General features: G+C 45.8%; 1 protein-coding gene across 2 annotated transcripts in view; it reads right to left on the bottom strand.

Annotated features, from left to right (window-relative positions):
* CUX2 (cut like homeobox 2) overlaps positions 1-25987 on the bottom strand; it is a 382795-nt gene that overhangs the window by 100184 nt on the left and 256624 nt on the right. The window contains exon 4 of one of the 2 annotated variants that reach the window (XM_029620055.1): positions 12801-12875. In XM_029620055.1, the coding sequence (XP_029475915.1) occupies positions 12801-12875 (75 nt within the window). Of the gene's footprint in view, positions 1-12800; positions 12881-25987 lie in introns of both variants that reach the window. The other variant, XM_029620054.1, reaches the window with a different exon arrangement.

The raw sequence follows: 25987 nt of genomic DNA, 5'->3' as shown, positions 1-25987 counted from the left end.
CCGCACTGACATGCATCCTGATGGAAGAAGATTTTAGACCTGACTCTGATAAGTACCAGAGATAGTCCAGAAACTTCGTGGAGGAACAGGTAAAAGGATCAAGTGACAGTGAGGAACACCATGACTTAAAACTTTTCCATTTGTAAAAATAAGATTTTCTCGTGGAAGGCTTCTGTGAAGCAATCAGGACACAGGAAACTGGCTCCGAAAGGTTGAGTGGCTGAAGAATTAACCTTTCAACATCCAGGCAGTCAGGGACAAGGCCTGAAGATTGGGGTGACGTAGGCACCCGTCGTTCTGAGTGATCAGAAGCAGGTCCTTCCCCAGGGGAATGTGCCTGCGAATGGAGAGGTCCTGAAGAATTGGAAACCACACCTGGCGTGGTCAGTGAGGGGCTATCAGGATCATGGTTCCCTTGTCCTGACGTAACTTCACGAGAGTCTTGGAGAGAAGTGGAAGTGGAGGGAATGCATATAGGAGACCGGTTGCCCATGAAAGGGAGAACGCATCTCTTGGTAGTGAGTGTTGGCTGCGAGTGAGAGAGCAAAAGTTCTCTACTTTGCGGTTTTGAGGTGACGCAAAGAGGTCTATGTGAGGGTAACCCCAACGTTGGAATATTGAATCCGCTACTGTGGGGTTGAGGGACCACTCGTGTGGCTGAAAGGTGCGACTCAGCTTGTCCGCCAACACATTGTCCACTCCCGGCAAGTAGGTGGCCCTGAGGTACATCGAGTGGGAGAGGGCTTCCGCCCATATCTGTGCAGCTTCCTGACACAGGAGGTAGGAGCCCGTCCCTCCCTGTTTGTTGATGTACCACATGGTCACTTGGTTGGATCAGGATGACCTGGTTGGAAAGGCGATCCTGAAACACCCGGAGGGGTACATTTTAAGAAACAGCGCGCGCGCGTACTTTTGTTCGCGCACCAGGTGCGAACAAAAGTACGCTGGATTTTATAAGATACGTGCGTAGCCGCGCGTATCTTATAAAATCCGGGGTCGGTGCACGCAAGGGGGTGCACATTTGTGCACCTTGCGCACGCTGCCCGTTCCCTCCACCTACCCACACCTTCCCCTACCTAATCCACCCCCCCGGCCCTATCTAAACCCTCCCCCCAACTTTATTCTAAAAGTTACGCCTGACTCTGGCAAGTGTAACTCGCCATCTCCCCACCCGGGGGCTGTTCCAGAGGCCTCAGCCGCGCCCCCTGACATGGTCCCGGGAACGCCCCGATCATCGCACTGCCCACCCGACACGCCCCTGACACGCCCCCTTAGCAAAGCCCCGGGACTTACGCGCGTCCCGGGGCTTAGACTCGGCGTGCACAGGGGTTTTTTTAAAAGGGTTACGCGCGTAACCCTTTTAAAATCCGGCCCTGAGAGCATATCTGATTGCTCTTAGCTCCAGGAATTTTATTTGGAGTTTGGCTTCCTCTGGAGACCAAGTCCCTTGAGTTTGCAAATTGGAAACATGTGCCCCCCAGCCGAGGTTGGAAGCATTGGTGGTAAGGGTTATTTGAGGATTTCGAGTCTGGAAAGGTAGGCCTTGGAGGAGATTGGACTGATTTTTCCACCAAGCCAGAGACTGATGAAGTGGGTCGGTGATGTGGACAATGGTAGACAGTGGTTGAACAGATTGAGTCCATTGTGATTGTAGAGTCCACTGCATGACTTTCATGGCCAAGCGGGTCATCGAGGTAACATGCACCAAGGATGCCATGTGCCCCAGCAGGATGAGGAAATGGCATGCAGTTGAGCATTGTTGAGACCGTAGCTGGTGTGTGAGAGACGTGAGAGTGAGAGCTCAGTCGAGGCAGAAATGCCTTTGCTTTGAAGGTGTCCAAGTCTGCCCCTATGAATGACAAAGTTTGAGATGGGACTAAACAGGATTTCGTGTAATTGATGAGAAATCCTAGAGAGATCAGAGTGTGTAAGGTAAGATGTAGGGACGACCGAGCCGCTTGCTGAGTGGGAGCCCTGATTAACCAATTGTCGAGATAGGGGTAGACGTGAGCACCTTGGGTCCTTAGGAAGGCTGCTACCACTACGAGACACTTAGTGAAGACTCGTGGAGCAGATGCTAGGCCAAACGGGAGGCACTCGGTACTGATAGTGCTTTGGGCCTACCAGGAATCTCAGAAATCTGTGATGAGACGGAGTGATGGCTATGTGCATGTAAGCATCCTGGAGATCTAGAGAGCAGAGCCAGTCCCCTCTTTGCAGTAGAGGAAGGAGGGAACCCAAGGTTACCATTTTGAACTATTCTCGTTGGAGGTACTTGTTGAGGGCACATAGATCCAGAATTGGACGAACGCCGCCTGACTTTTTGGGGATTAGAAAGTACCAGGAATAAAATCCGAGGCCCTGTTGGGATTAGGGCACTAGTTCGATTGCTCTGGATTGAAAGAGGAGAGAGACTTCCTGGTCCAGGAGTAGTGAATGGTCTGATGTTCCCCACTTCAGCCGAGGTGGGGAATCCGGTGGGATGGAGAGAAAGTTCAGGTGATAACCTTGAGAAATTATGGCAAGGACCCACTGGTCTGAGGTGATTGTGTGCCACATGTTGTTGAAGTGGCACAATCGACCTTCCACTGGTACTTGCGGCAGTGGAAGCTGGCTGCTGATCTCTATGCAGGAGTCAAAAACCGGAAGCAGGGTCCGGCTGAGAAGCTGCTTGCGGTTTTTGTTTACGAGGTTAACAAGACTGGGCCTTTTGGAAAGGCTTTGTGGAGCGACCTCTAGACGGTGGTGGATAGGACTTCTTTTGACGGTAGAATGACTTTTTGGAGTCCTTATAAGAACATAAGAATATGCCATACTGGGTCAAGCCCAGCATCCTGTTTCCAACAGTGGCCAATCCAGGCCATAAGAACCTGACAAGTATCCAAAAACTAAGTCTATTCCATGTTACCATTGCTAGTAATAGCAGTGGCTATTTTCTAAGTCAACTTAATTAATAGCAGGTAATGGACTTCTCCAAGAACTTATCCAATCCTTTTTTAAACACAGCTATACTAACTGCACTAACCACATCCTCTGGCAACAAATTCCAGAGTTTAATTGTGCGTTGAGTAAAAAAGAACTTTCTCCGATTAGTTTTAAATGTGCCACATGCTAACTTCATGGAGGGCCCCCTAGTCTTTCTATTATCCGAAAGAGTAAATAACCGATTCACATCTACCCATTCTAGATCTCTCATGATTTTAAACACCTCTATCATATCCCACCTCAGCCGTCTCTTCTCCAAGCTGAAAAGTCCTAACCTCTTTAGTCTTTCCTCATAGGGGAGCTGTTCCATTCCCCTTATCATTTTGGTAGCCCTTCTCTGTACCTTCTCCATCGCAATTATATCTTTTTTGAGATGTGGCAACCAGAATTGTACACAGTATTCAAGGTGTGGTCTCACCATGGAGCGATACAGAGGCATTATGACATTTTCCGTTTTATTCACCATTCCCTTTCTAATAATTCCCAACATTCTGTTGCTTTTTTGACTGCCGCAGCACACTGAACCGATGATTTCAATGTGTTATCCACTATGACGCCTAGATCTCTTTCTTGGGTAGTAGCACCTAATATGGAACCTAACATTGTGTAACTATAGCATGGGTTATTTTTCCCTATATGTATCACCTTGCACTTATCCACATTAAATTTCATCTGTAATTTTGATGCTCAATTTTCCAGTCTCACAAGGTCTTCCTGCAATTTATCACAATCTGCTTGTGATTAACTACTCTGAACAATTTTGTATCATCTGCAAATTTGATTATCTCACTTGTCGTATTTCTTTCCAGATCATTTATAAATATATTGAAAAGTAAGGGTCCCAATACAGATCCCTGAGGCACTCCACTGCCCACTCCCTTCCACTGAGAAAATTGTCCATTTAATCCTACTCTGTTTCCTGTCTTTTAGCCAGTTTGCAATCCACGAAGGACATCGCCACCTACCCCATGACTTTTTATTTTTCCTAGAAGCCTCTCATGAGGAACTTTGTCAAACGCCTTCTGAAAATTCAAGTATACTACATCTACCGGTTCACCTTTATCCACATGTTTATTAACTCCTTCAAAAAAGTGAAGCAGATTTGTGAGGCAAGACTTGCCTTGGGTAAAGCCATGCTGACTTTGTTCCATTAAACCATGTATTTCTATATGTTCTGTGATTTTGATGTTTAGAACACTTTCTACTATTTTTCCTGGCTCTGAAGTCAGGCTAACCGGTCTGGAGTTTCCCGGATCGCTCCTGGAGCCCTTTTTAAATATTGGGGTTACATTAGCTATCCTCCAGTCTTCAGATCCAACGGATGATTTTAATGATAGGTTACAAATTTTTACTAATAGGTCTGAAATTCATTTTTTAGTTCCTTCAGAACGCTGGGGTGTATATCATCCGGTCCAGGTGATTTACTACTCTTCAGTTTGTCAATCAGGTCTACCACATCTTCTAGGTTCACTGTGATTTGATTCAGTCCATCTCAATCATTACCCATGAAAACCTTCTCCAGTACGGGTACCTCCCCATCATCCTCTTCAGTAAACACCGAAGCAAAGAAATTATTTAATCTTTCCGCAATGGCCTTATCTTCTCTAAGTGCCCCTTTAACCCCTCGATCATCTAACAGCTGAATGGTTGTTTGGCCAGGTATTCAGAAGGCATCAGAGTGAGTTGGCGAAGAGTCTCATGATGATCCTTGAGCTGCGCCACTGTTTGTTGGATCTGTTCCCCAAACAGATTGTCTCCAATGCAAGGCAGATCGGATAATCTGTCCTGGACTTCAGGACATAAGTCCGAAGACTTAAGCCAGGCCCATCTTCTTGCAGAAGTAGCAGCTGCCGAAACCCTGGAGGCGGTGTCGAAGATGTCATAAGAGGACCTTATGTCATGTTTCCCCGCTTCAAAACCTTTGTGAACCAGGGTTTGTAGCTGTTCCTGGAATTGCTGAGACAGGGACTCTGCAAATTCTTGTATTTATTTGAAGAGGACCCTGTTGTACTGGGTCATGTAAAGTTGGTAAGATGCGATCCGAGAGATAAGCATTGATCCCTGGAAGACACGCCGACCAATGGCATCCAGGAATTTCTGCTCCTTGCCTGGAGGGAAGGAAGAATGGGGCTTTGAACGAAGTGCCCTCTTTTGGGCAGATTCAACAACTATGGACTGGTGATCCAATTGAGCTTTTTGGAACCCTGGAGCTGACTGGACCAAATATGTGGTGTCTGCTTTCCAGTTGACTGGTGCTACCGAACTAGGGTGTTCCCAATTCTTTTTGAGAAGATCCAAAAGAACCTAATGGATAGGGATGGAGGTGATTTCTTTGGGAACATCCAGAAATTGAAACAGCTCCATCATCTGATGTCTATCATCTTGCTCTGTCTGTAGTTGGAAAGGAACCAACTCCTCCTCCAGAGGAGAACGCTTCCTGCTTTCAGTAGGAGAGGGTGGTGATGGTAAATCAACAGTGTCTGGTGACGAATCGTCGGTCCAGGTATCATAAGGCTCAGCTCCAGTCCCTCTAGGAACCTGAGAGGGAAGGGCCGAAGGTATTCCCGAACGTCCTGGTCTAGGCTCCGAAGGCATGGAGGGAGTTACCGGGGGCACCAATGTCGGCATCGAGGGCATCGATGGACGAGTCGGCGGCACCGATGGTAGTAACGCCATCGAAGACGTCGATGGTTTAGGCATCGGCAGGACTCCGATGGAGGCAGATGGAACAGTGTTTCTCCTCCCGATGACAGTGGAAGAGGAGAGGGTGCCGGATCCATCGGTGGAAAAGCGGCTATAAGCACTTCCATTCTCGAAAGCAGCAGTGCCAGCGCTGCCGGAATGGGATCGGCAATCGGTTCCACACTCGGCACCGGGTTCGGCATCGGAGGAACCTGGAATCTGTGCATCGCTTTGTCGATGGCCTCCTGAACCATCCAGTCCAGCTGTTCATGGAGACCTGGAGCAAGCAGCCCCGGCTCTGGAAGGGGAGAAGGAGCCACAGGCGTAGTCGGAGGGACCACTGTTAAAGGCGGAATCTCGGCTCCCATTACCCATCCGGGTGAGGGTTGCCTCGGTGACCCGGTCTCAGAAAGGTTCAATGCCTTTTCTGGATGGGGCTTCTTCGATGGCAGATCAGACGATGGCAAGGTCGATGATTTGCCTTCATCGATGGTTCGAGGCTTTTGGTGCTGATGTCGATGTTTCTCTCTTCGATCCCCTCGGTCCTGAGGGGGAACAGAGGTAGTCGATGGCCGGGAAGTCGTCAATGCTGTACGGTCACCGGTTGGTGCCCAATATTGGCGTGATGTGGATGATGCCGGCTCAGACGACGTCAAAGCTATGGATGGCATCGGAGTTTGAGACCGAAAGAGAAGTCTCATTTTCTCCATTCTGGCTTTGCGACCTTTTGGTGTCATTAAGGCACATTTGGTGCAAGTCAGGACATCATGCTCCCACCCTAGGCACATTACACAGACTTTATGCAGGTCTATGATGGACATGGTGCGAGTGCAGTCAGGGCACCGATGGAACCCCGACACCATGGCCTTTGAAAAACAATTGAGCCGAGGTGCGGTCGACAGCCAGTAGGCCGCGAGGGCCAAACCCAACTGGAATTGACCAGAACTGGGTAAAAACTTACCGGAGTACCGCGGAAGTAAAAATTCAAAAGGGGGACCCTGTGGGGTATGAAAGTTTGAAGTAATTCCGTGAGGAAAAATTCCTGACAGGAATATCCAAGTGCTCCTTAACCACGTGGCTACTGCTGCGCAGAAAAAAGAAGACTGAAGGGGGACCCCTGCTGGTTGCAGGGTTAGTGCCATCCTGGGCATGCCCAGTAGGTGCCAGTTAAAGTTCTAGAAACTTTGACAAAAGTGTTCCGTGATTGGGCTCCATCCTGTGATGTCACCCATATGTGAGGACTAATATCCTGCTTGTCCTGTGAGAATAATATAACCAAATAAAAATGTTAAGGATAAAAAATCATACAGTAATAAGACGACAATCAAACTTTAAATAAATTAAATTTAAATTAATCAAGTGCCGGAATACTGCTAAAAGTGCTTACGTTCTGGGTGGGTGGAGGGAAGGGGGAAAGGGAATCGTGTAAATTAAAGGAGTAAGAGAAATTAGGTGAGTTCTGTTGATGTGATTTTGAATGCAATTTGAAATAAATGAGTTTTTAAGAATTTATTGACTTGTAGGGGGTTAGATATTTGATGAAGAAAGTTGGGTAAGGAGTTTCAGAGAGATGGACCGGCAACTGAGAATGCTCTTTTTCTCGTGATATCCAGTCTAGCGAGCTGAATTGATGGGATGTCCAAAAGATTTTTTGATAGAGATCTTAAATGTCTTGTTGGTTTGTAAATGCATATGATGGATCATAACCAGGTAGAAGAAGGATTGTGTATGAGTGAGTGAATTATGGTCAAAATTTTATATTGAATTCTAAATTTTATTGGAAGCCAGTGAAAAGATTGAAGAATTGGAGTGATATGGTTTCTGGAGGAAGTACCTGATAGAATATGTGCAGCAGCGTTCTGAACAAGTTGTAGTGGGTGAATAGTGAAATCAGGTAAGCCCAAGTAAAGTGCGTTACAGTATTCAAGACCAGAGAACACAAGTGATTGAAGGACAGTTCGAAAGTCTTTATGAAACAACAGAGGACAAAATCGTTTTAACAAATGAAGCTATTAAAATGATTTTTTTGTTATGGCGGAAATATGTTGAGTCAGCCTTTTTTAGGCAATCTTCTATTCTGAGCATGTAGTCCACTAGGTTCTGCCCAGGGTTCGCTTGCTCTTCCCAACTCTCACGAACTATATCCAGAATTCCTCTTGGTCTCCTTCCATATAGTAACTCAAACGGGAAAATCACCATTGAGCTTTGTGATACTTTCCCAGTTCTTACAGTCTTCATTCACAAACTTCTTTGACATCTGATTGAGTGTCTAATTGAAGCACTCAACCAGGCCATCCATCTGCGGGTGATACACTGAGGTCCACAGAGCTTTGCTCAAAGTGCAGCGTTGTTCATGACTTTGGAGAAAAAAGAGGCACCCTGATCTGTCAGGAAATCCTTGGGTAGCCCAAGTCGCAAAAAAACCTCTATTAGGGCAGTCGCTACAGTTGGAGTCTTCATATTCCATAGGGGTACTTGTCCAGATACCTGGTGGTGTAGTCCAGTATAACAAGAATGTATTAGTTTCCTTGGGTCGCTCTCTCTAGTGGCTCAACTAGATCCATGCCCACTCTTTTGAAGGGGGTCTTGAATATGGGCATTGGTATGATAGGTGCCATCCATACCCCAGCAGGCTTTGTGAGCTGACAGGTAGGGCAAAACTGGCAATACCCCTGGACCTATTAATGAAGGCCTGGCCAATCGAATTGTGCCAGTATCTTTTCCCATGTCTTTTCCTCCTCCAGGTGACCTCCCAGAAGATAACTTGTGAGCTAACTGCATGACCTGTTGACTATAGTATTTGGGAACCAAGAGTTGTTCTATCACTTTCCCTTCCTCACTTCCTTTTGTGACTCTTTACAACAAATCCTCTTTCATCACAAAATAAGGAGAGACAGGTCTACACTCTGTGCCCCCAGGGCTACCTTCCTATTCACCCATTGTATATGCTCGTGAGCCTGCTTAAAGGATTCATCCTCCCTCTGAACTAGTCTAAAGTTCCCTGGACCACCCTGTTCCCACTCCAAGGGACCAGGTAACGCATTTTGGGTGGGAGGATGTTCTCCTTCTGACTTTGACCCCCTCCTCCCCAGCTGACTAATTTAGCAGTATAGGTGTATTTATCCTGTTGGCATTGCCTCCGGGACTTAGGAGTCTTAGAGAATTTAAGAAAGAGATCAGGGTCTTCCAATGTAAACAGCTCTGGAAACTCCAACTCTTTAGGGTCGTGACTGGACAAATTTGTCATAGGCTGATTCCAAACAGTCTTGAAATTTGGACAATATTGTCCAATAATGAGCATGGGATACGGAAGCCAAGGGGATATCCCCGCCTTCATCAAATCTTAACTGGCTGGAGTCTTCGGGTGTACCCTGCTAATCGGATATTTTCGATGGTCCCTGTGAATACATGCCAGGGTCACTACCTTATTATAGTCAATTTAGATTAGCTTCACAGCAAGTACCTCCAAACGAGCATTTTCACTCTCCTGGAGTTGACTACTGCTTGTGTGGGAACCCCACCGAGCTCAATCGGGGTCACAAACGGACACTCCCTGGCTGGAGACATCTACGAAGTTACAATAGTGTGGCATTACCGCATTAATGTCCATTCCTTCCACATCCTGGCGGGGACAGTCTTTTGCAAATAGCCTCTTTCTCCACAACTGAAACATGGTGGTCCAACTGAGGGTTACAGCTGGGGTGAACAGTCCGGATGAACCTGCCCTGCTGACAGTCGAGACCTCTGAGTCTTAGGACTCCGCCCGTTCCTATCCTGGTTAAGGGGTTTCTCTCGAAATCATGGCAGTTTGGACATGGTTTGGACCTGATGAGAGGCCTCCGCTATTTCTAGGTGCTGGCAAACCCACTGCTCATAGGTGGATTGAGGCTGTCCTGGAATTGTTCCAGCAGAATCTCATTGGCTATCTCCACTCTGGTTTTCCCTTTTGGGTGCAGTCACTTCCAGGCGACATCTTTAAGCCTGTGGAATATATTCCTAGGGTTCACTCCAGCCTGAGAGTTCCACTTCAAAATCGCTGTCGGTATGCTTCTGGAGTGAAGTTAAGGCTGTTATCCGAGGGAGAGCGGGGCGCTCTCCCTCGGATAACAGCCTTAACTTCTGGGTACATGGCAATCCCATCCGGATTAGCTGTTTGATAGGCATCTTGAGAACATAACATAAGAAATTGCCATACTGGGTCAGACCAAGGGTCCATCAAGCCCAGCATCCTGTTTCCGTGGCCAATCCAGGCCATAAGAACCTGGCAAGTACCCAAAAACTAAGTCTATTCCATGTTACTGTTGCTAGTAATGGCAGTGGCTATTTTCTATTTCAACTTAATTAATAGCAGGTAATGGACTACTCCTCCAAGAACTTATCCAATCCTTTTTTAAACACAGCTACACTAACTGCACTAACCACATCCTCTGGCAACAAATTCCAGAGCTTAACTGTGCGTTGAGTGAAAAAGAACTTTCTCCGATTAGTTTTAAATGTGCTACTTGCAAACTTCAGGAGCGCCCCCTAGTCCTTCTATTATCCGAAAGAGTAAATAACCGATTCACATTTACCCGTTCTAGACTCAGTTCGGTAAGTACAGTCCCCAGACATGTATCCCACCTGTCCTTTGGATAGCCTGTTTGTCTTGCAGTGTGATCAAAGTTCTTCACGAAGCCATCTGGGTCTTCTCCAGGGTGCATCTTGAGGAGTGTTGGTGCCACTGGAGGCGGGTGGGTCACGGCCATTTGCATCGCTTGGGCTCTTTGCTGCTGCATCACCTGCTCTTGCAACGCCTGCTGCTGGCTAATTTGTGTTTGCAGGGCGCCTGTAGCTACTACTGGCCAGTAGCAAGGATTTGGATCACCTGCTCCATGTTCCCATGTTACTGCCTCCAAATTATATACCTCTCCGGGGATAGGAGAACGGGGGGGGGGGGGGGGGGGGGGGAAGCAATAAATAAACCTCCTGGCCTATCCGGCCCTTACTTACACCTTGACCCCTGACTATATAAGCAGGGATAGCCCCCTTGGCCTGATGCCCAAGATGGGGAAGTAGATCCGAGAGGCCCCAGGAAAAGGAAAAAAATACTACGGGGGGGGAGGGGGGTTCTGGGGGTTTTTTTCTTCTATTTTTCCTTTCTTGCTGAAGCTGAGGGTCCTTGGCTGTGCTTCCCGCTTAGGCAAGGGATCCCACTACTGCCACCATATGTGGTAGCTCAAGTGGTGTGTGGCTTCGTGACAGCCAGAGGAAATCACAAGTAGACTCTGGCTGTGGCTTAAGTGCACTTTTATTTACAGTGGAAAAAAACAAAATGTCAGCAGACCTTTACTTCAGGTATTTCAGACAGGCAGTGGAAAACACTACAGGCAGTTCAGCTCTACCTCAGGCAACGCACAGTCTTTAAAAAGTAAAATCTTTGAACAGAGAGTTCTTTAAGCAGAGAGTCTTAACCAACCTCAGACGTAGCAGGACGTTGTGCATAGGCAGGACTCCATCAGCTCCCCGGGGCCTCTCTAACTCTTCCAGACCCTCAGGTCTTATACTCTGGTGAAGGGCTCCTCCCTTCACCCAGGATTCCCTGTGGGTCTCAAGCTTAAGGAAGACTGGGTGAGGCTGCTGTGCCCGGTCCTTTAATGCAGTCGAGGGAGTTTTCTATGCACTCCCTCACAAGGCTGCAGAGGACAGAATTATGGTACAATAATTCCAGGATGAGGTGAGAGCAACTGTAACCTTTTTCAAATGTCAAAATGCTTAAACACAGCAGAGAAGATGTTCCCATTTGCCCTGGCTTGTGTTTACCAGTCCATCCTGAATTGTTCAGCTTTAGAAGTGACCTTTTTGGCTTTCACTCATTAGTTAACAGAGGGCGGGAGAAATGCGCAGCCCATAACATCAATGACCAATCAGCCTTCTTCCCACAAAAAAACTATCCTGCTGCCCAGACACCAGAAAGGGACGGCCAGGCCTTCTACCCAGGGCCAGATAAAGGGGCAGGCCAGCCGGGCAACTGCCCAGGCCATCAACCTGCAAGGGGCTCTGGATATTCGTTTTGAGGGGTGACAAACTATTTGCCTGCCTGGGGCATCTCGCATGATCCTGGCTTCTGCCCCAAGGTGGCTGCAGCAAGTGTGGTAAGAAACAGATTAACTGAAAGACATTTCTCAACGCCAAGAAAATTATTTTTCTGATGATTGTATCCAAGGTTTGAAAATCCCACTTGCTCGCTGTCCCTGGTGGTGGTGGGTGGGGGGGGGGGGGGGGGGGGGGGGAGGGGGGAGTGGAATTTTTTGGAGGGTCAGATCCTGATCACGGCCCAAGAGGAGGAGACTGCTCCTTTGGCCTTAATTATTAGAGCTTGGGAGGACAGCGAGAGGACTGTAGCAGGAGACAGGGGTGGAGAGGAGGGCAGCGAGAAGGCTCAGGTGGGGAGGGGGAGGACAGAATGTGATGGGAGGAAGAGAGGGAGAGAAAGAAAAAAAAAGGAGGGTGAGGAGGGGAAAGAAGGCTGCTTGGGGGGGGGGGGGGGGGGGGGGGGGAGGGGAGTGCACTTGTCAAAGAAGAAATGGATTATGTACTCCTGGCCAGCCACAGCCTCAAAATGAATTATTGGTAGGGGGAGAGAGGTGGGGGGACCATGGCAGTTCATTCTGCCCCCGCAGTTAAAACTTGGACAACTTTTTCAAGCCCCGATTAGATCCTTCTCGATCAGTGATGCTGTAAAACCATTCTCCCTTTCCAGGTGGGGGCGCTAGCTGTTCTTACTAGGGCAACGACGGGTTCGGTGATTTTTAAAACACGGGAATGTGGCACAGAGAGGAGGAACGTCTTCATGGTCACCGTGTGCATGTGAGGGGGGCATAGCCGAAATGCCAGAGCATCAGCGCGCGCGGCATTGCTCACTGCAAACACGCATGAAACAATGATCTCCGGACCACAATAAATCACTGACGGGGCACATGAGAAGAAAAGTCGTGATGGGCAGCGTTACAGAAAGCAGCAAAACCCCCAGCATAGTACAGTGCCTGATGACGTGCAAGCCTTCCCCCCAACTTCTACTAGATAGCCCTTATCTTAGTCTTAACAATCTGCTTTTATAATTAATTATTCAACTGAGTATTCAAAGCGTTCCTTACCTGGTGCTTCAATTAATTGCTTGTATACACTCAGGAATGCAGCCTCCGCCTCCTTGCTTCTTTTACAGAGCGCAAACCACCTTGGGGAGGGGAAAAGTACAGCACTTGAGAAGATTTGAAGCCAGGGGGCAAAAAACCCCAATATATTGTATTTTTATATATTATTATCTACATATATAAAAAATCTCTTTAGTTTCCAAGCTTCTCGACAACACATGGCATTAACGATAAACTCGTGTAGTGAATCATCTGAAAAAAAAAATGCAATATTTGCTTGGAATAAACAAATATCTGAGTTTCTGGCTCTCCATCCTTTGCTCCTTACCCCCTACCACAAATAATTTACAGCTAGGTGACATCTCATCACGCTGTTTTCAATCTGCTTATCAGTCTGTGAGCTCCGCCAACAAGATTCATTACAGGGTCAGCTTTTCCCTGCACCCAGCACTTTGTGTCCCAAAGTCTTAGAGGTGAATGGTCAGAAGGACTTCTTGGCACTCTTTGGTAAGGGTCCTGTTTCCTGGAAATGAATATTCTGCAAGTGGGTGCCTGCAATGGCACGTCCATCGGTCCATCCCTGGCGACAGCTCTTCTGGACAAAGGGCGTACTCACTGTCCTAACCATACAGACCTGTGAAGAAGACCAAAAAGCAGCCACAACCTGCCACTAGGACTTATGAAGTGTGCCACAGTCATGAGCTCCTCTTTAAGGAGGGGGTAAAAAATTCCTTAAAAACCTTGAGTTTTCTGCTCTCTCTCTATTTAAAGGTTCATTTCTCCACCACATTCCAATGGTAGATTAAGATCGTTCACCAGTTCCAACCCAATCTCTCTCTTAAAAGAGTTTTGGTGCTGGCACATTATACCCTATTTGAATAGGCCCAACTGAGAAAGGAATGCTCAAAGAAATAACTAAAATATTATTCATTATTTATACAGTACTGTCAATGTACTCAGCACTGTACAGAGCAGTTGCAAAATCCCTGCCCTAGGGAGATGGCAAGCTATGTACTATAATTAGCACTTCTACCCGGTTATCAGACAATTTGGTACACGGAGGCACTGAGGAATATAGTGACTTAAGGTTTACACATATAAGCGTCTTATAACAGATGATGGAAAAAGACAGAGAAAACAGGTGTGTGTGCGAGTGTGTGCGATTTCTGGGTCTCCATCAACAGAATTAAGTAACTAGATCTCGGAACTGTAAATCACGGCAATTTTTAGACTGATACAGAAAAGCAATCTGTGACTACATATTTTAATTCACAGAATCAGAATGGCAAAGGCTATGTCAGATTTATGAATTAGTATATGATTTTGATGTCTTTCGCTTTAACTGTGGCCAAAATGATAAACAACTACCTATTTAACAGATCAATAAGCAAGATAAAAAAGTGAAAGTTGAATCATATTTTGTGTGTATTTTATTTGATAAATTAATACATAACATAAAAAAAACAGATGCTCCCTCTAGTTAACAGCAATCTCATATAGTTAAGAATTTTCTGTTAACCGTAAAATTAAAGTTGGTTTTTTTTTAAAGGAGAAACAATGGTTTAAATGTTAGAACTTTGGATGAGGGTCAGAACAATTCCAAGAAAAAAATGAGAAATGATCCAAGAAAGCTCCAGAGTCTGGCAGCTAATATTTAACGCAAAAAAAGAAAGAAAAAAAGGATATAGTCATGAGGTTGAGGTGCAGTAATCCAAGAGAGGAGTGCATGACGTAGGCTAAGCTACTGACGTGCATCAAACAGGAAAAGCATCTCAGGGTGATCGTCCCTGACAATCTGGAGGGAGGAAAACGTGTGACAAGGCAGTGGTGAGAGCTTGTAGGTTGCATAGGGAGAGGAATTCCCAGAAGAATAAAGGAGCGGATGTTGCCTCCTTTAGGCAGATCCATTGCCGGGACCAGTTCTGGGGGCCAAATCTCCAAAAGGCTATAGACAGAGAAGAGGATGCCCGAAGAAAGGCTACCAAAAATCCTATGAGGTGAAGTCCTAAAGAAATAAATGCATACATACATAGACATACACTATTTTGTCCTAGATGTAAGAAGAAAGAGGAGACACAGACATTCAAATGTCTCATTGTACAAACAATGCACATAGCAACACATTTTTGTGTTATGGGGTTCAAAGGGGGTAGACTCTGGAGTAATAAAGATATTTCTTCCCAGAAAGGATGCTGGATTCATGGAACAGCCTCCCAGAGTTTCATGAATTGCACAAATGCGAAGGGAAAGTCTGAAGCTGGGTGGGCACTGAGGAATCACAGAGCTTGTGGTCCTTATCTGCCGTCATGTTCTCGGTCTCTAGTCTCATCTCTGTGATCTCTCCACCTGACACAGGGGGTAAGGCCGTTTGATGGGGCTGTGACGCGCAATCAGACATTGCCCCTGCTCCCTCCCCATGGAAGGCAGACAAGGAATGCAATGGGAAGGCAGCACAGAGCATCAGATGTAGCTTTCTGCATGGAACCTGTGATTAGAAAACACACTTGGAAGTCCTTTAACCACAAAGCCATGAAGAAGTCAAAAATCTATGGGAAGTTGGAATGAGAAAGAAAAATAGTAAATATTTGCCGGTTCTAAGAGAGAAAGAAGACATTTTAATCTCTTCAACAATATTTCAATTACCCTGAAATGTGACCTACTACACAGAAAACTCTGCCCTTTTTTACTTCCAAAGTAAAAAAAAGGCAATGGCCAGTATTTAGCCAGTTTAACATTGTAAATATCACTTTTACAGCATTTTTAAAGAACTCAAGCAGTTCTCTAACACCTCCTTGCAGCATCCACCTCTAGAAGTGTTTTGAGTTGCATCACATTAGCTGGATCCCATTGCTCCAATCTGACTGTGTTGTCACAAACAAATTATAAATGGCATCAGCTACTAGTAAAGCAAATCACAGCCCAATATTCAGCACCACTTAGTCGGATAAGTCTGAACTTATCCAGCTAAGTAATGGAATTTAAATATCCGGCCGCATTCAGCCAGACAACTGTTTTCCCTGCTAAGTACTTATCTGGATAAGTGGTGAGTAGGACAGAGGCGTTCCAGGGTGTGGCCACTTATCCAGCTAACTTAACTGGATGAGTGGCAATATTCAGGCAGAGCCAGATAACTCAGCCGGATAACTCAGACCTCCTATCAAGTAGGTCTAAAGTTAGCCAAATAAAAACTTATCCAACTAACTCAAACTTATCTGGACTTGTTCAGCCGGACAGCGGCCGAATATCGACCTCGAAATATTTAAAGTTGCAATGTTTTGGAACTACTGGGGTCTGTCCTCAGACAGAGCCTTACAAAGGGACGTCTGCACATAAGGCAGTGTTTTTCCCGCAGGAGTGGCCTTTCAGAAACTGGCTGCCCAATAAACGGGTAAAGTTAAGCGCCTCTGTCCGCATAGGCAAACTGAGCAGAGGCTTTCCTGGGGGTGGGATTTGGACTTCTCTGCAGATTTTGTAAAATTCAGTGGTACTTGCTTCAGCTTTAAGGAAAATTTTGCAGCAGTTATACCTCGTGTGGGGTAGATTTGTTAGGATAATATTCAAAGCGGACTTATGCATGCAAGTCTGCTTTGAAAATTGATGCAACTTGCATGCATTTTTGCCAGCTTTCTTATGTGGGCCATTTGACAATTACACTCTCTGGTGCAGCTCGCCAACTACTTTGGCTGCTCCTCTTTTACCTCTTTTGTTTTTTTTGCAGCGGGCTAACATAGTCCACGTGATGCCTGCATGGTTACAGGGAGCATAGCTCAAGAGGTCGCATCTCTCCAGCTCTGCTGGTCTCCATTCTATGGTGGATAAAATGGAAGGTGTTCACTTTGCTTTTCAGGGCCACTAATGTCTGTGACTGGTCCTGGCTACTTGACAGGGCTGGTGCGGGAATATGTCCCTCCTTAATACAAACCTTCTCTGTGCTATTTTTTTCTGTGAGACAGGCTTGCTTATCAACGAGCCTTTTTGTTAGCAGGTACTTTATTATAGAAGTTCTTACTTGTGAACCTTCCGAAAGAATCCGATTATTTGGCCTTTAGGAAAAAAGTCAGAGCCTTTTATTCCCATCAAGCTTGCCAGTAACATACAGGCCTTTCCACCTTGAATGTGGTCGATTTTGGTCGTAAAGCAAGATTGGAAAGTTGGGTTTCTTTTTATATTTGCATTTTATTTTTATTATTTCAATTTAATTTAATTTTTATTTTGATATTTTATGTTATTGTAATATTGCACAGTTTTGTTATTTTGTATGTTTACTTTCACTCTGTTACCCATTAGGAGTAAGTAATTTTGGACTAACAGGATAGAAATATTCGTAAAGCCTTTTTGAAATTAAAAGACATTCCCCTAAGTTTTCTTAGTGGATAGCCAGCAGAACAGTTGTACAATCAGTGACCCCACCCTCACCCCCACTGCAGGGAGAAGACGCTACCACTGTAGAGATCTCACAGAAGCCATGGGGGAATTCCTATGGTAGATTTCCAGGACTGAGCTCTGTTCCCACCTAATAATGTCACCCTTCAAGCTGCTCCCGATGGTTTGCCTGTTGTGTTGCCACCTTCTCCCCACTTAAGCCACCCCCTGCTGTGAGGGTGGGTTGCTCCAGTAGGTGTAAACCTAAGAGGGGTCACTCCTTTGGGAGCAACTGGGAGGATCGGGGGGGATTGGAATTTGATAGTCTTTAGGAGTGGTGCTTGGGCTTGTAGACAGTATGCAACTGTGGGTTGGCTGCTTATTATTAATTACAGCTCTGCTGGGTTCGAGCTATGTTTCCCGATTGCTAATGTGCTTTTATTTTTATTGCTATGTATGTATTTTGTTGATATTTTAGTATGATTTTTTCAATACTTGGTTGTTAACTGCTTTTGGGTTGAGCTTCATTCATTTAAGGCTATATATAAATATAACATAATATAACATAATCAGTGATACATCTGTCCAGCAGGATATCATGACAGGACAAGAAGAGCTTGTTGAATTTCTGGAGTGGAATTGGCGTCTGCTTTCCGAGGGTAAAATCTGTAAACTTCACGTGGAAGGAACTTTGTTTCAAGGCTGAAATACCAGATGTTTGCATCACATCTGTCAGGCAAGGGAGATAACAACATGCAACATTCTCCCTCCAGGATCGCTTCAACTCAGAATCATTTAAGTGGCAAAACAGAGACAGATCACCACACAGTGTTTTAGGGCTTGATTCTTTATCTAGCTTGCATCTCCCCCTCCCCCAGCTGCCACTCAAACTGTCAAGACCTCTGAAGACTGATTGTTGCTTCTCACGATCTGTCAATATCTTTGGTGCCCCTGCAGAGTCACGGTCTCCCTTCTCTCCACATGCCAATCAGTAAAAAATAAATACATAAATAATTTTTAAAAAGTTAAAATGTTCTGCCTTCATTCACGAAGCAGAAGAACATCAAAACTATCCTGTATTTTACTGCAGAAGAAGGAGGGGAAGGTTGGCCATCAGTTTGAGAGACTTATTATATGACTCCTTCTAATCAATACTTAGTGGAGTTCAAATCTCAACCCCAGTGCAGCTGTCCAGAAAATTATGTTACCACCGAGTTAGGTCCCAAGGAGCCCCATGCATGTATTCTTATTTCTTTAAAACCTAAAGTTCAGGGACAGATCAGTGGCTCAGCGGGCACTGCCACACACTGCCATGCAGAGGGCATGGGCCCCATTCCCAGGCCAGGACTCTGCCCCCGGGCCGTCGGGCGCTTGAAATGCTCTAGAAGCCCATTTCACAGCCTCCGAGAGGAGTCATTACTCAACGCTGACACTTTCTATCTGGATTGAAGGCCCACAATTAAAGGTTTGAGAGGGAGCCGCGGTGCATGACCTCTGGCGCAATGACTGAGCCACAGCAAATAGAAGGCGAAGTAAAAGAGGGCAAAACCCCAGGTAAATGTGCATGAAGTGTCATGACACTGTAGCCCAACTCAGAAGCCAGTTCCAAATGAGCTGGAGGTCCAGCGGAGCAGGAGAAAGTGGATATAAAGAATAGGACCATAAGATGTGCCATGTGGGGTCAGGCCAAAGATCCATCGAGCCCGGCATCTTGTCTCTGAACGGTCAATCTGGGTCACACGGAAGTATCTGACAGACTCCAAAGAGCAGATCCATTCCTTCTTGCTCACTCCCAGAGATAACTGACTTAGCCCTAAGTCTACCTGGCTAATAACTGAAATCATATTTGTTTGTAATCTGCTTTTCCATTAGAGACGCTCAAGCAAAATACAATAAATCAACAACAAAATATAACAATTTAAAATCAATATCAGAAAACATCTGGAAAAATAGGCAAAAATAATAAAACTAAATATTAGAATTATACTTTACTGTAAAATTTACTATAAAGGTATTTATTGTGTTTTTATTATAAAAATATATAATAAATCCTGATATCATCAAAGACCTGCATAATCAAATCTAACAGTAAACTAAAAGCTAAAGTTCAAGCACTCCTATATTCTCAGATATATTGCTTTTTCCATAGTGTCAAAGAGCCATACAGAGAACAATGAAAAGGTAAGTGAGGGTCCCAAGCTTCAGGTTTAGTAATAAGAACTGGGCCTTAGGAAAAGTAAGAGAATTTTCCTTATAGGATTGCTTCAATGGCTTAATCTCGCAGGAAGTTGCTAGATTATTATGTGTCACTCTTTGTAAATCACTGTGAAAGCCCTAGTGCAGTGGTATTCATCTCCAGTCATCGATAACCACAGGATATCCGTATTGAATATGCATGAGATAGATTTGCATAAAACTGAGGCAATGTGCATGCAAATCTATCTCATGCCTATTCATTGGGGATAGCCTGAAAACTCAACCCATTTGCAGCCCTTGAGGACTGAAAGAGACTACCAGCGCCCTAGTGGAATATTAAGTAGATTGTATATTGCCATGTTAGAGCTCTTCGGTTGTACAGTAACATAGTTAATAATGGCAGAAAGAGACCAAAATGGTCTATCCATTCTCCCCAGCAAGTTGCTTAGAGTAATAACTCCATGCAGGTTACCCCCATACCTTCTGTTAAGGGTAGTAACCATTGCAGGTTACCCCCATTCAGAAATGCACCTACAGTACCTGAATGCAATCTGCTCTGAAGTGCCAAAAGGCAGAACATAAATAAAAAATAAATAAAATAATACAAAAAACCCTTTAAATGTAACAGAGGTTAACCCCATTTCTTTACTTCCATCCTCTAGCCAATAGGGATCCACAGTGTTTATCCCATGCCCTTTGGAATTCCAATATTGTTCTTGCCTTCACCGCCTCTTCCGTACGGTTTTCCATGCATCCACCACCCTTTCTGTGAAGAAATATTTCCCAGCATTGCTCCTGAGTCTTCTTCCTTGCAGTTTCACATCATATATAGGTAAGCAATAAACAGAATAAAGCTGAGCCAACCTTTCACATTCTTTAACAGCAAAGTAATATTCTGAGCCATTTATTTTAGAGTACAGTAACCCAAAACTGTAAAATGCAGAAGGTGAATAGCAGAATAGCAGAGCTCAGCGCTTTGTGACATTTTAGGATTAAAATAACAGGTGTGACAGTAACATGGGGTCTCAGTACATTGCAGGGCATCAACTGAGAATCCTGCTAAATGGAACATCTTATATTTACACCTCACAGCCTTATTAACAAAATAAAGGGGAACTGAAACTACAGTGACAGAAAAGTTTCTGTGTGGGAAAACCAAGACTTGAGAACACGAAAAACCAAAAGAAATGAATGTAAAAGAAAAAAAAAAGAATCGGTATTGCAACCTGATTGCAATCATGGAGGCTGCGTTCAGATATTAGCTGTGATAACAGCACAGTCAGGAAGCAGACGCATGAATGGAGGACACGTCTGCCTTAACAAAAGCACTAACATGGAGGTAGTGTAACAGCAAGAGCAGAAGATGAAATAATTAAACAGCTCTAGAAAAATGCATCATCTGTAAAATCTAGGAGAACATTAAAGTACAACACCACAACAGACGCTGAAGCCCTTGAGTACCGTCCGTTAAGCTGAAGTACCTTCTATCAGGGACCAATGCAAATTCTCCAAATATGCCAACGGGCATGAAATGGCAAGACTTCGGAGGTCTGCCTTCTTCAGACGTGACCTTGTGCATGCCTGAAGGGATCAGTGTGGCCTTTGAAGCTCACGTCCAGCATATCTAGCGAGCTCTTATACCTTGCTCCGGTAAAAAGTATCCAGGTTTGCTCAGGGCAGGTCCAGCTACTAGAATTCCTCAAACCCGAATAAGTGACAACTTGCACTTAATTCTAAACAGGCACAGCATGTACAAAACTACGTCTTAAGTTCAACATTTTTTTTTTTTAGTGTTTTACAATATACTGATAAATGCAACGTCTACTGACAAGGACAGAGCCCGTTCTCTTTCTGCTCAACTTCGAGTCTGCTGCTTGCTTCAGAGGCAGGAGGGCATTTTGTGGATTTTATGGACTATGCAACAATAGTTTTCAGCTTGTGTGGCAAACTTAATAAGTGAAGCCTGCCTCCACTTTGGTAGCTGAAGAGCCCAATCTTGCTACAATCCCACCAACTAAGGCGGCATGTGAAACGGCTGACTTGAAATTTGGCCATGCCACGACACAAAAAAAAATAAAGAGTGCTACCTACCAGCCTTCTGGGCAGAAAATAATAGTAAAACAAAAAACCCACAAACATTACTTTCAGGGCAGTTTGAAAGGTGAGGCGTACCATGGCCCTCTCTGGCTCTGGTCTTGCTTCAACTTCCCCGCAGGGAGGGTCCAAATGTCCGTGTTCTGTCAGATCCCACTGCCAAGTTACCTGGAAGCCAGCAGTGTAACTCTCAAACTTTGGAAGGACATTTCTTTTTTAAAAAAAGGGTTTTCTCTTAGGACTATATTCCCCCCCGTTTCCTTAGCGAACCCAGTCCTACACAGCTAACTTTCAGGATGGCACCATAAAACGACTGTAAGGCTCAATGATTCAATTCCATTCTCGGTTCGAGCTTATAAAATACTTGATTTCTAGAAGAGAGCTCTTCATTAACAAATTGCCTTTGTTTAAAACAGCTATGAAAGATTACATTTCCAAATATGATAGATATTCTACTGGGAGACACAGTCTACTGATGTATCCTGCTGTTACTGATGGATACAGCTATTATCTCTCGTAATACTTGCAAAAGCAAGAAAATATATATATAGATATATCCTTCAGATGAAAGACACACAGAAATGGAACGTCAGGGATGTAACGTGCCATGGACAAGATTTCTACCCTATTAAAAACTGTACGGACATTATTAACCATCATGCTGGTGAAAATGTAAAATAAAGGCAGTGTATTTCTTTTTGATTATAATTTACATTAGATGGTTCTTAACAGAAACAATTTATAGTTAACATTATAAGAGATAAAAGGTTCCTTTAGCTATTCCTGACAATACCAATGGGTGTAAGCTGTGATATTAAAATGCACAAATAATCTGTAGACGCATTAAAAGGGAGAAACAGCACCTGTATAACATAATTATTATACCACAATGCATCCTTGGATGTTTACTTGACAGTCTTCCCCATAATAATTTTCACTGGCTTTTTTTAATGGGGCTTGGGAAGAAGAACATTAAAAAAAAAACCTGCTGTGTTTATACCTATTTTAAAAATATATATATATCTTTTTGTGCCTAACAATTTTCAATGTATTGTAGATCTCGTGAAGGACTGTATAGGTCACAGATTTGGGAGAGCTGGGGGAACACCTACATGTAGAAATGCGCACACATGCACTCCGGAGCCCTATTTGAAAATTTGCAAAGAGCTTTACAATTTGTAGCACAGAGATCAAAACCACGGTATTTCCAGGGTCATAACCAGGCTGGTGCTACCGGGTATGCAAACCATGCAATTGCATGAGGCGGCACCCTGGGAGGGCAGCGACTGCAATGGAAGGGGGCCCAGGACAGGGAGCAGTGAGAGGCGAAGAATGCAGAGGCTCATGCGGCTGCCGGTGGATCCCATCCCACTGGCAGTAGAAAAATGCAAAGGCCCGTGCAGTCATCAGCAGCAGCCGAAGAAAACAGGAGCTCATTCTGCAGTGCCTCCTTGTTTGCTGCCAGCCCTGCGGCCCTCAATACTAATGGTGCTAGCACTTCCTGTATGGTCATCTCGCAATGCATGAGATGAGCATACAGGAAGTGCTAGAAGTGCGAGTGCTGAGTACCGCAGGCTGGCCTGCACACGAGAAGGAGCCACAGGAAGGATGCCAACAGAGCTCTGCGATGAATCTTGCATTCTTCCAAGGAACGAGTCACTGGGTAGCAGCAGTAGCAAGAGAGACCCGTGGATCCTGCCTGCACAGAAGTTGTGTGTGTTTATGTGAATGAAGCCTTCCTGGGGGTTTTAGATGTGTGTGTATATATGTGAATGAAACCTGCCTGGGGAAGGGATGGATGTGTATGTATGTGAATGAACGTGTGCATGTGTGTGTGTGCATGCGTGAGAATGAGAACTTGCCCTGGGGGTGTGTATGTGTAAGAATGGAAACCTGCCTGGGATGAGTGGTTGTGAATGGGAGTCTGCCTGAGATGGGAGGGTGGTTGGGTGTGAATGGGATCCTGCCTGTGGGGGGGGGGGGGGGGGGGGGGGGATGGATGTGTTTGAGGGTGAATGGGAACCTGCCCTGGGGGCGATGGGTGTGTGTGTGTAAGAATGGGAACCCGCCTGGGATGAGTGGTTGTGAATGGGAGTCTGCCTGAGATGGGAGGGTGGTTGGGTGTGAATGGGATCCTGCCTGTGGGGGGGGGGGGGGGGCGGGGATGGATGTGTTTGAGGGTGAATGGGAACCTGCCCTGGGGGCGATGGGTGTGTGTGTGTGTAAGAATCGGAACCTGCCTGAGATGAGTGGTTGTGAATAGGACCCCGCTTGGCACGTGTCATGGATGAGTGAATGGGAGCTTGCCTGATGGTGGTTGTGTGTGAATGGGAGCCTGTCTTGGATGGGTGGATATGAATGTCTTCATGGGGGGGGGGGGGAATGGGTGTGTTGTGTGTGAATGGGAGCCTGTCTTGGATGGGTGGATATGAATGTCTTCATGGGGGGGGGGGGAAATAGGTGTGTTGTGTGTGAATGGGAGCCTGTCTTGGATGGGTGGATATGAATGTCTTCATTGGGGGGGGGGGGGAATGGGTGTGCTGTGTGTGAATGGGAGCCTGTCTTGGATGGGTGGATATGAATGTCTTCCGAGGGGGGGGGGGGGGGGAATGGGTGTGTTGTGTATGAATGGGAGCCTGTCTTGGATGGGTGGATAAGAATGTCTTCATGGGGGGGAATGGGTGTGTTGTGTGTGAATGGGAGCCTGTCTTGGATGGGTGGATATGAATGTCTTCATGGGGGGGGGGGGGGGGAAATGGGTGTGGTTGTGTGTGAATGGGAGCCTGTCTTGGATGGGTGGATATGAATGTCTTCCGGGGGGGGGGGGCAAATGGGTGTGTTGTGTGTGAATGGGAGCCTGTCTTGGATGGGTGGATATGAATGTCTTCCGAGGGGGGGGGGGGGGGCGAATGGTGTGTTGTGTGTGAATGGGAGCCTGTCTTGGATGGGTGGATATGAATGTCTTCATGGGGGGGGGGGGGGGAATGGGTGTGTTGTGTGTGAATGGGAGCCTGTCTTGGATGGGTGGATATGAATGTCTTCATGGGGGGGGGGGGAATGGGTGTGTTGTGTATGAATGGGAGCCTGTCTTGGATGGGTGGATATGAATGTCTTCATGGGGGGGGAATGGGTGTGTTGTGTGTGAATGGGAGCCTGTCTTGGATGGGTGGATATGAATGTCTTCATGGGGGGGGGGGGGGGGGAAAATGGGTGTGTTGTGTGTGAATGGGAGCCTGTCTTGGATGAGTGGATATGAATGTCTTCCAGGGGGGGGGGGGGCAAATGGGTGTGTTGTGTGTGAATGGGAGCCTGTCTTGGATGGGTGGATATGAATGTCTTCATTGGGGGGGGAATGGGTGTGTTGTGTATGAATGGGAGCCTGTCTTGGATGGGTGGATATGAATGTCTTCATGGGGGGGGAATGGGTGTGTTGTGTGTGAATGAGAGCCTGTCTTGGATGGGGTGGATATGAATGTCTTCATGGGGGGGGGGAATGGGTGTGTTGTGTATGAATGGGAGCCTGTCTTGGATGGGTGGATATGAATGTCTTCATGGGGGGGAATGGGTGTGTTGTGTGTGAATGGGAACCTGTCTTGGATGGGTGGATATGAATGTCGTCATGGGGGGGGGGGGGAATGGGTGTGTTGTGTATGAATGGGAGCCAGTCTTGGATGGATGGATATGAATGTCTTCATGGGGGGGAATGGGTATGTTGTGTGTGAATGGGAGCCGGTCTTGGATGGGTGGTATGAATGTCGCTCATGGGGGGGGGGGGGAATGGGGTGTGTTGTGTATGAATGGGAGCCAGTCTTGGATGGGTGGATATGAATGTCTTCATGGGGGGGAATGGGTATGTTGTGTGTAAATGGGAGCCTGTCTTGGATGGGTGGTATGACTGTCTTCATGGGGGGAGGGGGGGAATGGATGTGTTGTGTGTGAATGGGAGCCTGTCTTGGATGGGTGGATATGAATGTCTTCATGGGGGGGGGGGGGGGAATGGGTGTGTGAATGGGAGCCTTTCTTGGATGGGTGGATATGAATGTCTTCATGGGGGGGGAATAGGTGTGTTGTGTGTGAATGGGAGCCTGTCTTTGATGGGTGCATATGAATGTCTTCATGGGGGGGGGAAGGTGTTGTGTTGTGTGTGAATGGGGCCTGTCTTGGATGGGTGGATATGAATGTCTTCCGGGGGGGGGGGGGAATGGGTGTGTTGTGTGTGAATGGGAGTCTGTCTTGGGAGGGGAAGTGAAAATTTTTTGCCACCCCCACTAATCCATGACAAGCTCATAAAATGTTTTCAGGTATGGGAAGCGAGTATTTTTCCCTTCATGTTTTAATTATTAGGTGTTTGATGTGTCTGCTATTTTGAAATATTTTATTTTGCCATTTAGAAATTTTTAAAACTTTTTATATGGATTCTTAATTATTGGATGCTATTCTATTTGTCATCTTTTTGGCAATATTCTTTTTATTAATATGGCTTATTATGATTGGTTTATATTTCTTGATTTTATTGTTTGATTTATGAGGATTGGTGA

Source organism: Rhinatrema bivittatum, chromosome 11 (genome assembly GCF_901001135.1).
Source record: "Rhinatrema bivittatum chromosome 11, aRhiBiv1.1, whole genome shotgun sequence".
Classification (NCBI taxonomy): Eukaryota; Metazoa; Chordata; class Amphibia; order Gymnophiona; family Rhinatrematidae; genus Rhinatrema; species Rhinatrema bivittatum.
Note: the sequence above shows the minus strand (reverse complement) of the source record. Positions and strands in the feature narration are given on the sequence as shown.